Here is a 13,734-nt window from a genome sequence, read left to right as displayed (position 1 = left end):
CCAGGCACCCCTGTGACTTCACTTTCTACTACCTTCCCCCCTTGCTCACTAGCTCTGGCTACTCAGGCCTCAATGCTCTTGATGGTTTTTTGTTTTTTTTTTGGCTTAAGTTTTTATTTTAATTCCAGTTAGTTAACATACCGTGTTATATTAGTTTCAGGTGTACAATAATTCAACAGTTCCATACATCACTCGGTGCTCATCACAACAAGTGCACTCCTTTATCCCCATCACCTATTTCACCCATCCCCCATCCCCCCAATAATGCTGTTTCTGGAACACAACAGAACTCATTTGCCATTCCCTCTACCTGGAATGCAAGACAGCCACATGATCACTCCCTCACTTCTTTCAGATTCTGCTCAAATGACCACCTCTGGGTGAAGCTTTGCTCACCCACCTTATTTATTCCCTGTTACCTCACTTTATCTGCTTTATTTTCATCTACGAAACTTACCACTTTCTAATAATCACAAAACTATGTATTTTGTTTCTCTGTCTCCCACCACTAAAATTTAAGCTTCACAAAAGATATTTTTGTCTCTTTTGCTCACTACTATATATCCTCGATTTCCTACAACACTGATGAATACATAGTAAGCCCTCAATAAATATTTATGGACTAAATGAAGACACAGTGCTAGACCTTACAATGACAATCAGTGGAGCATAATGGTTAACAGCATAAGTTTTTCCCAAGACAGGTCAGAGATGGGTTCTAACTCTGACGCGATATACCAACTGTGTGAAACCGGTGAGTTCCTTAACATCTCTCAGCCTTCCTCATCTGTAAAACAGGACTCTTAACAGTACCTCACAACAGTACCAGGGCTATTGTGAGGTTAAACGAGATAAGATATCAACTGCACTTAGCAAAGTGCATGGCACAGAATAAGGGCTCATAAAATGTTAGCTGTTGTTACATAAATTGATGTATTATATAGTGAGTGCCTTTAAAAGAAATATGAGCAAAGTATCATGAGGACAGTGAGGGAGTATATGAATAATTATGCACTGGGCAAAGCAAGAAATGCTCAAGCGAGGAGACTTGACTCTTAAACGAATTGGCCAGGCAAAGGTGAATAGTAAATATACGCAATCAACAAAGGGTTTGACATTTTTGTTGGGGCAACAATGAACAACCGAGTGAGTTCAGAACATAAGGTTTGCGAGAGGGAAGGGTGAAAAATAACAATGACAGCTGAGGTCAGGCTGATCTCTGAAAGACTGAGCCAAACTAAGGAATTTGGACTTAAATCTGTAGGAAAAAAAGAGAGAACTAAAAGCAGTACTTAAACAGGAAAGGAACATGATCAGATGTGTTTTATAGGAAAGTAATTCTGTTAGCAATGAGGATGAAAGACTGGAATCTGGGAGAATAACTATCATGGTCCAAGTAAGAGATAAAGGCCCAGACTATAACAGTGGAAATGAAAGGAATGGCCAGATTCCAAAGACATTTCAGAGATCAAGTGGGCGGGATTTGATGAATGAGCAAACGTTGAAGGGAGAGAAGACTAAACAGTGAACACAGTTTCTAACTCGGGGAAGATACGGGTGTTAATTAACTGACATCAAGTATACTATCAAAGGAGGGGCTATCTAGGGAAAATGATACTTAATTCTGCTTTGGACATATATTATCACCATTGATACCGGTTTTTTGCCACACAGAGCTCCTTGACAGGAACTGTCCATGGCTCCTTTATATTTTCAGTGCCTAACACGCTGTAGAAATGTAATAATTGTTGTTGACTGAACCAAAGCTAAACCAATGCATATTTTTAATAAAGTGCTATACATGTACAATTTCACAAAAATTACCTCTCACCCCCCCTTAATCCAAGTTTTATGTCCAAATAATCTTGAAGGAGATCAGATTGTGTGACCTCAAATATTCCCTTTGCATAAAGATTATTTTGAGCTGAAGGCAACTGAAAAGAAACAGACACAAGAAAAGGTATCTGCTCTCCCCGCTTCTACCTGAAAGCAGAGCATGAAATTCTCTTTGTGACGGTATCTCCCCTTCACCTCTTCTTTGCCAGGAATGGGAGAATAAAGCTTACCTCTGGAGACAGTACTAAATAATCTTCATCTTCCATTAGTGTCCCCCAAGATTTTTACCTGGTCACAATTTACTATACCTAAAGCCCAACCCCTCACCTCCTTTGTGTTGTCACTTCTCCACAAACTTACTGCTTTTGTCAAAATGATGTATGAGCCCCTGGGTCTAATTGCTTCTTTAGGTATTCACTATTCTTCTATGAGGGCCTCCATATGCATGTATAATAAACTGTTTCTCCTACGAATCTGTCTTTTGTCAGGTTATTCACGGATCCTAGCTGCAAAATCCTGGCTGCAGAACCTCAGAGAGTAGAGCGAACTTTTTCCTCCCCTACAATCTCTGAAAAATTCAAAGCAGCAGTTAAATGCTAGAACACCCATACTAATGTTCCACTAATCAAGCACACCAAACATAGATTTAACCCAAGAAAAGCACCCATTTCTAGGTAAACTGCATAGTTACAACACCTAGTGTCGAGGAGAAATTTTACAAAATCTCTAGCATAATGGAGCAAACGAGGCATGCCTTCTTCCTTTCTTCCTTACTTCAACGGAGCTACTTTTGAAAATCAACAGGAATGGACAGCATAAGAGGCAGAATTCTAGGCATGGCATGACCAATGAGCAGGTCCGTGATCTTGGGTGTGCTGGTCTGTATGCCCAACTGTACAATAGGTACTTTTAGGTATTCTATTTTACATGAATGCTAACGAAAATGAGGATGCAGGTGGAAAAATAAATATATCACTATCACGAGAAAAGAGGAAAGAACACACACATCAGGAAAATAAATAAATGAATAAGCTACGCCGTGTATACTGCCCCTCACTGCAGCTAACGCTAGGTTCAAAGATAATAGCAGATACCACACTCCAAAGGCATATGAAGTAGAGGATCCTTCTAACGGTCTCCAAATAGAATGACCAAAGTGAAGGAGCACCAATCTTTTCCTGAAGACAACAGATACAAATGCTACTCCACTACCACAGGAAAAAAGCACAGTACTCCAGGGGTCACTACTTTGGTGTCAAAGAAATACTACACTCCTTATTTAAAAGGACTGTTTTCAAACAAGATCGGGAGTTTACTTAGGTCTTTTGGGGGATGGGGTGCGGTGGATGGACATAGTTAAGGAAGTCTGTCGGTAGGGTTGTTGAAATAAGCATAACACAAGGTGGTGCAAATAGTTCCCGTTTTTAGTGGTCGTCGACGTCTGGAAACCTTATGGGGAATTAAACTAATAAAAGCAAACCCTTTTCCCTAAAGCAAAGTGGTTAAAATCTGTACCGCTACATTAGTCAGGGAAAGCTTCATGAAGGAAGTAGGCCTTGAAGACTGGACAAGCTTTGAATAGAAAGAAGGGAGCACCGCAGGCATCCAGATAAAGGAGGACAGGAACGAAGCACAGAAGCAGGAATCCAACACCGATTCGGACCCACCACAGTAAGGCACCAGGTCAGGTTCCAAGGACACTAAAATCTGGGAAGTACACTTTTTTGCCTTAAATCAGCCTAGAGTCTAACCAGTGACACAAACTGGTAAGTAATAACAGTGTCAAAGGACCTGTAATGTTCTGTCAGAACACAAATCAGGACAATTTTGCCTGCTTGATTCAAGGAAGATAATAAGAGAAGAAGAGAAGAGATTTGAACTGAATCCTTGTGTGTGTGTGTGTGTGTGTGTGTTTGAACTGAATCCCGAAGGATGAGCCGGGCTCAGCCCCATGAGGAAAGGGGGCAGGGAGGGCGCTGCCGGCAAAGCAGACACCAAAGACGAAGGCACGGGAGTGATAGATACCGTAGGGTAAGGACAGACCCACGTTCGGTAAGGCAAGTAGGATACATAGGCACCAGGGAATTAGAGCGGAGTTAAAAAGGTAAGATGAGGCAAGATCAGGAAGGACCTTATCCTGCAGGTGACAAGGAGCCACTGGAAGATTTTAAACCACAAAATGGCATCAGATCTATTATTTTGACAAAAAGCTGGGGACGGCAGAGAAAATGAACTGGGTACAGACCAGAAAAGCAATTAGGAGGCTACAGCAAACATTTAAATGGGTATTCAGGACCTAGATAACGTGAGTGACAATGGGGAACGAGGGGACGGATTCCGTGGGCATTTGTAGGTGGAGGAAGCGTGGATAGAAATTTATAACTAATTTCATATGTGGGTAAGGAAAAAAATAAGTAATGGAGTATTTTCTGACTGAGTTAGAAAAGGAACTTATGGATGGTAATGCCATTAAAGAAGGCTCACAAAGGGCACCTGCGTGGCTCAGTTGGTTAACTGTCTGATTTTGACTCAGGTCATGATCTCACAGTTCGTGGGTTCGAGCCCCATGTTGGGCTCAGTGCTGACAGTGCAGAGCCTGCTTGGGATTCTTTCTCTCTGTCCCTCCCCTGCTTGCTCTCTCTCTCTCAAGAATAAATAAATAAACTTAAAAAGAAAAAAAAAAAGAGATGAAAAACTGAAAAAAAAAAAAAAAAGGCGGCTCAAAAGAGAGAGGCAGGGTTGTGGGTAGGTGATACAAATATCTCCATAAGTGACCATTCAACACCTAGCCAGTTACCCAATCCGGACAGCTGACACTCATCCTCGGCTACCGTCTGCCTCCCCACCTAGTCGGCCACCTAGTGCCAGAGGTCCGACTTCTTTCACATCTCTCAAATTCGGCTCATCTTTATGGTTTCTAGACCCACTGCTTCATAATCGAAGTACTGTTTCTCTCCTGGGTTGGTAACCTCTTAGGTGGTCTCCCTGTCTCTAGCCTGGAGCCCCGATCTAATCAATCCTTTCCAGCGCTACCAGAATGCTCTTTCTGAAACAAAAATCTGAACATTAAAAAAAATTTTTTCAGTGTTTATCTTTGAGAGACAGAGAGCGAGCGAGCGAGCATGGGGGAGGGGCAGAGAGAGAGAGGGAGACACAGAATCCCAAGCAGGCTCCAGGCTCTGAGCTGTCAGCACAGAGCCCGATGCAGGGCTTGAACTCACAACGTGAGATCATGACCTGAGCCGAAGTCGGACGCTTAACCGACTGAGCCACCCAGGCGCCCCAAGATTCTCTATATATTGTTATGTGAAAAGGGCAGCATGCCCAATAAGATCTCATCCTTGTTTAAAAACCATACAGCTATTAAAAGGAAACAGGAATTATGAAGGTAAAGCCAGTTCAGGACTGGAGGCAATGAATGAATATGTCAAATGAGGATGGCCAAGGACACAACCCTGAGAAACAGCAACATTTAAGTGGGAGGAAGAGGAAGAGACAGCATGCATATAGGAAGAGAACGAGGGAAAACAGAACCATAGAAAGCTGAGAAGAGTAAGTTTAGAGTGGGGAATAGTGTCAAATACTACAGAGCCAATGAGACCCCAGGAAAATACTGCTGAGCAGGTGGACATTTTAGGTTCTTTGTTTGTATCATTCCTGTGTAGATCAATACACACGAAGCACAGGGAAGAGCTCAGAATAATAATCCTTCCATTCTGCTTTTTAGGTTTAAAATTGGTTATATTTGACCTTCCAGCTCTGAGACCAAATGAAAATCAAGATATTTTAAAGTACCTGAAAGTGTGATAAAGCATTTATTAAACCAAAAAGGTAGAAGAATCTAAATAGTTTAGTATCTTTTTTTCTTTCCTTAATCGCCCCTTACTCAGTATCCATTATTTTTTTAAATTCTAACATGGATTTGAGGGGAGGGGATTTTGTTTTATTTAAGTTAACATTGGTAGTTTGGTAGCTTGAGTAGTATCATTCACTGTATGACAACTTTTCAATATCACAAATTTTCATTTACTAATTCTAATAGAAAAAAACTTTTGTTTCTAACATATCTTAATTTTACATTAAGTGCTTTCATGAACTACAATTGCTAATAGACGATAAGGTACTTCATGGGAAACAAATCAAATTATATTAGTAACTATTAAATAAAGAACATACCCCTGTATCTGTATCAGACTTTGATGAGTTCAGACTTTCCTGAGAAGGTGATGGAGACACACGTCCTAAAAACAACATAATTATAAAAAGGCATATGTGTATACACACACACACACACACACACACACACAAAACATCAATCAGAAATAATGACGTAGTAACACCTAATTAATAGTTGTAGAATGTAACATTCTGAAAAAACACATTTTTTAAAAATAGGCTCCATGCCTAATGTGGGGCTCGAACTCTCGACCCTGAGATCAAGAGTTGCAGGCTCTACTGACTGAGCCAGCCAGGTGCTCTGAGAAAATACATTTTCAAAATAAATGAAGCATTGACTCGTTAGACACCGAAATATTGTTTTTATCACTTTCAATCAAAAAATCTTTATAAGCCATATTCCCACTTTAATAAAATACTGTTAAATCCTCATTATTCGTAGCGAATACAAAGATGAACAATAAAGGGGCACAAAGGGTCTAGGTTAGTAGAAGTCTCGAGGGCCACTTAGTCTTTCTGTTCCAGGCAGGGCAATAAAAGAAATGTATCGTAAACATAGCTTAACTTTTTGCCAACCCGTTATCATCTTCAATTATGTATCATAACATAATGCAAGCAATACCCACAGGGCTACTAAAGTGTACAGGGCCTCGTTTGCCAGTTTAGTGGATCTCCCTGGGTTTCTATGTTCCTCAAATTGGTGCTTCAAATATACTCTATACTCCAGCCCATGGCCACTGATTCTCCTTTCTCCCATCCCTTAATTTCTTGTTGCAGCCTTAGTTGACTGGGGAAGGGACAGGTTTGTGGAGAAAATGTATTGGAGTTATGTAATTATGAGAAAAGAATCCCATAAACATAAAGCTTCTATTTACATTGATTCAACATACCTTCCTGATAAGTTACCAATATACAGAAAGATTTCACAGTTGTAATCATTGTGTACATACATCACTCTCTGAGGTTTCTCTTTTCCATTTAACCTTTTATCATATACCCTTCGATGTACGACAAATCACATTTACTTTTCATGGCTATGTCTCCTTTATCTTTATTATTGGATGGATATTATTATTGTCATTCTTTTTCTAGAGTTATCAGGTCTTTCATTTTAATCCAGGATAGAACTAAAGGTTGCCAGGGGACACCAAGTAACCTTGTTCCCAATGGTTGATGAAATAAACCCTGCGCTACACCTCAAAAGGGATCAAGTCCAAAACTTTGTGGTAGCGTTTTTCAGGGGATTTAGATGATTTTTCGGTGTTGACTTCTGTCTACTTTTGGGTTTGTGGCTATTATGAAAAGTAGTGATTGCTGCAAATGGTTGCCAGATAAAAGAGCATTATACCTAAAATGTAAAAATACCAGATGTCTCTAGAGTTTTAAAGCCCACAAATAAGTGAAAAATACCTTCAGTATTGTATTTCATTCGCATATTGTTGAAATAGTCAAAAGCATTTTTTAAGGCCCATATTCTCACTACATTGTCTTGTCCAGCTGAGGCAAGTAATCGGCCACAGTGAGAAAATTTCATGGTCCAAACGGCTCCCTATGAAAAGAAAGGAAGGCTCAAAGTTATTACTTTAAAAGTTGAAACGTTATTTTCTTTCAGATTTTATTATTTTTTTTAAGTTTATTTATTTTGGGGGGGGGGGGCAGAGAGAAGAGGGAGACAGAGAATCCCAAGCAGGTTCCACATAGTCAGCACACAGCCAGATGTGGGGCTCAATCCCAAGACCTGATCATGGGTCTCACTCATTCATGGAGTGAGATCACGACCTGAGCCAAAACGAAGAGTTGGGACACTTAACCGAATGAGACACCCAGGCACCCCTCAGGTTTTATTTTTAAGTAATCTCTACACCCAACATAGGGCTTGAACTTACAAACCCGAGATCAAGTTGCATGCTCTACTGACTGAGCCATCCACATGCCCCTAAGAGCTGAAACATTATTTTTAAGCCAAAGTAAGGAATTATGCTAAATTATACATACTAAGGTAAGGCTCACATTACTAACACCATTTAAGGCCAATAGTCCACTGATGCTACAACAGCACAAAGAGGAACTTTTAGGAGAAAGGCGGGATAAAATAGTAATTTACCATAACCTAAACTAACAACTTCAAAGCCCCAAGCCATATCCACATATTAATGGAAATGGAGTTGTGAGGTGGCCACGAATCACTGTAAAAACAAATCCTGGGACGCCTGGGTAGCTCAGTCGGTTAAGCGTCTGACTCTTGATTTTGGCTCAGGTCATGATCTCATGGTTCATAAGATCGAGCCCCATGTTGGGCTCTGGGCTCTCAACGTGGACCCCATGTGGGATATTCTTTCTCTCTCGAAATAAATAAATAAACATTAAAAAAACCCCACAGGTCTTAGTTTGGGATCTCAGTCTCCTAGCTGAACATAAGGGGGAAGTGGGATCGGAAGAGGCAGAGCCCTCAGGCTAGCACTAGCACTCCTGCTCAAGGCTGAGGGAAATGGAAGGGCCACCTTAGCAGGGACCCTCATGGCATTGGGCATTTATAAGTATTGGAATGCTGTGGTCTCATTCCTGTTTTTTTCCCCCCAGAAACAAGGTTTCAGAGTATATGGCTAGAATTCCCTGATACTGCTAACAATAGGGGAGTGTGTGTGAGTGTGTGTGAGTGTGTGTGTGTGTGTGTGTGTGTGTGTGTGTGTGTGTTTGTGTGTTGGGGGGTGGTTAACGAATATAAACCCTTAAATTGGAAAAGCCAAACGCTATTACAAGAAATACTGTTATGTCTACTATTACAACACATACCTATGCAGAACAAAAAGATTATCCAAGTTATGGGGTGCCTGGCTGACTCAGTTGGGAGAGCATGCGACTCTTGGTCTCAGGATTGTGAGTTAGAGCCCCGTGTTGGGTATAAAGATCACTTAATAAATAAACTTAAAAAAAAAAAAAAAAAAGATACTCCTCCCTTTAAAAAAAAAAAAAAAGATTTTCCAAGTTAGAGGCAACAGCTCATTTACTGGAACAACACTGATTTCCACAAAATTCAAGTATATTAAAAAATTTGTAAAAAAAAAAAATTCGTTACTTGGAACCTACTACAATGAGATTTTACTTAAAACTGGAAGTAATGAAAGTGAATTAAAACAGTACAAAAAAATTCATCAGTTCCTTAAGGACATGACTATAATCAAGTCAAACATTTCATATGTAGATTATAAGCACCAAACTTTAAATTCCAATCTGGCTGCCATCTGATAGGTTTATGGTTGCTTCCTTCCAATTAAGCCAAATTTTAGATTTAAAATCTAAATAGATACATAGATTCCCTGATCAAGGAGCCATAGCATCATCTGTCCAATTCTGAGTTCAGTACCACCTTCCCTGTGTTCCTAGCATTTTTAAGGGGTAACTGCAATATCATTGGTACATTTTAACTGATAGAAAACTTGTACCTCTCTCTCCTGGTTTTAGCCGCCATCTTACAAAATACATCAAACTACTGAAATATTTGTTAATTATTTAAAATATACCCAGGGAACATTTTAAATGTCTTCCAAAGTGTGATAGACCACCTTGTAAATTTAACTCTTTCAAATTTGGTACCTTTACATAGCTTTCTTAAAGATACGAGCTTAGAGTTGACTTATTCAATAACGTTCACTTCTTGAACAGTAATTCGGAGAGAGACTCTGAAGTCATCAAATCATGTTAATATCAATTTATTCTTCTTGAGTCAGTTTAGAAAAATTACATATGTAACAAAGGATTGCCTTTATAGAAGCCAAAGTACTCCTCTCAATGAAAACAGAGTCCTGAAAAATATAAACGTTTCTTACCATATGCTCACCACTAAGATCTTGCACCACTTTGATCTGATCAAAATCATAAGGTCCTTTGAAACCATGCGCTGCTTTGAATTTGACTGGTCTCGTGTATGGCATTCCTTCATCATCACTCGATGAAGGATCATCTTGATCAGTATGAAACACTGAATAGAAAAGCAATATAAAAATCATCACTAGCTTACATAGATATATAGTTACTATCATATTTTCATATCCATTGTTTACTAAGAAAATTCATTAAATGGGAAAGCAAAATCTATTACTAAATAGCATATTAGTTAAGAGCATGGAATCTGGTGCCAGATTGTCTAGGTCCAAATCCAGCTTTGTCATTTATCATCTGTATGACCACAGCTATAGCACTAGACCTTTTTGTGCCTCGGTTTTCTCATCTATAAAAGGGGGTAATAACAGTACTTACCTCTTAGGGCTTTTATGAAGATTAAATGAGTTAATATAGGTGAAAATGCTTAGAACACTGGCACAAAATAACTACTATGTTAGTGCTTATTAAATAAAGCAAATGAGTACAACAAAGGCACAGGAAGTTAAGATCTGTGCAATTTAGAAAATTTACCTAATTTTGAAAATGTTTACAAAAACTAAATAGCCTTGGGGCACCTGGGTAGCTCAGTCAGTTGAGCATCTGACTTCAGCTCAGGTAATTATCTCGCGGTTCATGAGTTCGAGCCCCGTATCGGGCTCTGTGCTGATAGCTCAGAGCCTGGAGCCTGCTTTGGATTCTGTGTCTCCCTCTCTCTGCCCCACCCCCGCTCATGCCTCTATCTCTCTTTCACCCTGTCTCAAAAGTAAATAAACATTAAAAAAAATTAAATAGCCTCACATAACTAGTTTACAACTGATTATTACAACTCTTCCAGGTTGCCACAAAGTACGTACAAATTCATGTTTAAGATGCACAAATTTCTTTTTCTTCCTGTTCATAAAATTAAGTGATAGATATCTAGAGTAACATGACTTACTGAAATGCTAAGGTGTTAGCTATAAAGGCTTATTACTTTCAACAAAATAGAATGTTTCTTATAAACTACAGGCTAAATTTGGACAATTACAAATCATTTAAATATTCAGTTGCAATGTTCTATTTCACTTACCTTCGTCTCTAACGCTTTTAACTTTATTTACAGCACGTTCACCATATTCCTCTGCAAGGTGCTTTGCTCTCTTTACTGATTTTCCTAAGAACTTCTTTAGTTGAGTCCTTACCAAAATTACAAAAACAACAAAATTATTTCTTATTAACTAACTGTAAAAATTCAACAATTCACAGATAATCTCATTAGCTGTGACAAGTATGTATTTTGAAATAACTTCTTTTTAACGTAAATAGTAGGTCTTTGAGTTCCTCTATCCCTTGTCTATGGAATAAATATATAGAAGCCAATATGACTACAAAGAAAATACAGACACTTCTTCCCAACGTACAATATCATACTCTAAGAGCACTGGCTTTTCAATGGTGAATAATGAATTGGTGGGGATGGAGTGGGAGGAGAGTGTTTAAAGTGCATGAACTTCAGATCCATCTGTAGATCATCTGATTTAGAGGGTCTGGGGTGAGGCCATGAATCTGCAATGAGAATTGCTTTGAGAAGACAGCTTTAAAGCGTAATCCTTAAAAACACATTTTATCAATAAAAATAAGCTATAAAGAGGTATTTATTTACAGAATAGGATGTTTGGTACCCTCTGATGGCCCTTTGTCTCTTCTCTTTCAGTTTGGGTGTTTGAAAGCAATACAGTCAGGCTGAGCTTTCCCAGGAGGTATTCCCAAACACAATGTAATGCAAGTATGCATCTCACACTTCCATAAATAGGACTTATTTATTGCTTTTTAAATAATCTTGGTCTCAAATTTCATACATTAAGATTATAAAAAACAAAGCACAGTACATAAATGATATCTAAAACCAAAGCAAAATTTACAGGAGTAAATTTTTACCAATTCATGGGAGCTCAGGATATTAAGGACAGTATCTGAAAGACTTGCTAAGCTACATATACAAAGATGTTCACTACAGCATTATTAACAAAGTGTAGAAAGTAGAGATTTCTCACAAAAGCCCTCCTTGACTCTTTAGAGCAGGTTTTCCTGTTTTATACTCCCAGAGTACCCCATACATTTTTTTACTGCAATTACTACAAATGTAGTTAGATTTATCTGTGTAATTATATTTAGTATCTATTTCTCTTATTTAACTGGAAGCTCTATGAGGGCAGAGACTAAGATTGTCTTCTTAACGATGGTGTCTGCAGCACTGAACCCCCATATCTGGCTGATAAAAAGAATACAATAAATTTACGATTGGTACTGATATGAAGATATGTCCATTACATATTAGAGATTTTAAAAAAGCAAGCCAACAGGGGTGCTTGGCTGGCTCAGTCAGTAGCGCATCTCAGGGTCGTGAGTTCAAGCCCCACATTGGGCATGGAGCCTACTTAAAAAAGGGGGGGGGGCAAAAGAAGCAAGCCGACAAACCATACGCACAGTATTATTTCCACTTTTGTGAGGGGAAACATTCTATGGAGAATACACCTAATTATTAACACAGATTATTTCTGGGGGTAAAAGTATGAAAGGCTTTCATTTTCCATTTTCCTCTATTTATTTTTTGAAATGTTTATTTATTTTGAGAGAGAGAGCACAAGCAGGGAAGGGGCAGAGAGAAAGAGAGGAAGAGAGAGAATCCTAAGCAGGCTCCACGCTGCCAGCACAGAGCCTGATGCGGGGCTCAATCTCACTAACTATGAGATCGTGACCTGAGCCAAAATCAGGCATTTAACAGACTGAGCCACCCAGGTACTCCTTGCAATCAAAATACGACCTGACATTCTTTTTTTTTTTTTTTTTTAATGTTTATTTTTGAGAGAGAGAGAGAGAGAGAGAGGCAGAGCACGAGCAGGGGAGGAACAGAGAGAGAGGGAGACACAGAATCCGAAGCAGGCTTCAGGCTCCGAGCTGTCAGCACAGAGTCCTATGTCGGGCTCGAACCCACGAACCGTGAGATCATGACCTGAGCTGAAGTCGGATGCTTAACCGACTGAGCCACCCAGGGACCCCATGACCTGACATTCTTATGTGTCGACTTACCTGCTGTCACAGTTTGCTACTTTTATTTTGCCGGGAGCTCAGACGAACCAGATAACCAGATATTAAAAAATTATGTAAAAAGTAAGTACAGTGGCTTTGAATAAACCTAAGGAGCTTTTCTTTTGGAAAACTAATGAGCTTTGGGGCACTTCTCTCTCAAATAAATAAACATTTTTTAAAAATTAAAAAAAAAAAAGCAAAAAGAAAAATAATGAGCTTAAATGAATGGAGTAAGTGACAGCTCTCCTGGATGTTTACCTATCTCCTTCATAATTCCTAATTTTTCCTATTCCTGTTAGTTGCCATTGCTGACAACCAAGTTCCAGACACCTGAGCTTTCATCCTATCCCTGCACTGTGGGTAAATCTTTTCGAAGAATTCTCAATGCTTTCTTTCCACACTAGGAAAAGATCAGACTAGAGTGGAGAATTTGCTTTGGACCATAGACTGAATTATTGTCAAATAAGTGACTGGTGTATAATGAAGCAAAATCTACATGTCCACCATTGCCTTGACGTTTGCGAGGGAAACAGAGGGATGGCATGATCACAATCCTTTTGCAACATATGATTTAGTTATTTAGCCCCCATTTATCTCGTTTTTTAAAATTAGAAAACAATTTAAAATAAAATAAAGGGGAAATGTAAGTTACGTAGACCGTAGGTGCCACTGAAATTGAGACAAGCAAATTTACTATGAACTGGAGAAGTTAGGAAAAATTGTGTTAGTTGGGTTTAGAAAAACAAATAGGATTTGAGAGCAACTTCAAGG

The 13,734-nt window shown here is 39.1% G+C and overlaps 1 protein-coding gene across 3 annotated transcripts in view; it reads right to left on the bottom strand.

Moving 5' to 3' along the window:
* The window catches only part of WDR44 (WD repeat domain 44), an 80,858-nt gene that overhangs the window by 19,326 nt on the left and 47,798 nt on the right, over positions 1-13,734 (bottom strand). For all 3 annotated transcript variants that reach the window (XM_058714239.1, XM_058714240.1, XM_058714238.1), the window contains exons 9-12: positions 10,964-11,070; positions 9,840-9,991; positions 7,423-7,561; positions 6,013-6,077 (exon numbers count right to left, since the gene is read on the bottom strand). In XM_058714239.1, the coding sequence (XP_058570222.1) occupies positions 6,013-6,077; positions 7,423-7,561; positions 9,840-9,991; positions 10,964-11,070 (463 nt within the window). The remainder of the gene's footprint in view (positions 1-6,012; positions 6,078-7,422; positions 7,562-9,839; positions 9,992-10,963; positions 11,071-13,734) is intronic.

This window comes from Neofelis nebulosa, chromosome X (assembly GCF_028018385.1).
Source record: "Neofelis nebulosa isolate mNeoNeb1 chromosome X, mNeoNeb1.pri, whole genome shotgun sequence".
Classification (NCBI taxonomy): domain Eukaryota; kingdom Metazoa; phylum Chordata; class Mammalia; order Carnivora; family Felidae; genus Neofelis; species Neofelis nebulosa.
The sequence above is the reverse complement of the archived record's forward strand: the minus strand, read 5'-3'. Positions and strand labels throughout refer to the sequence as shown.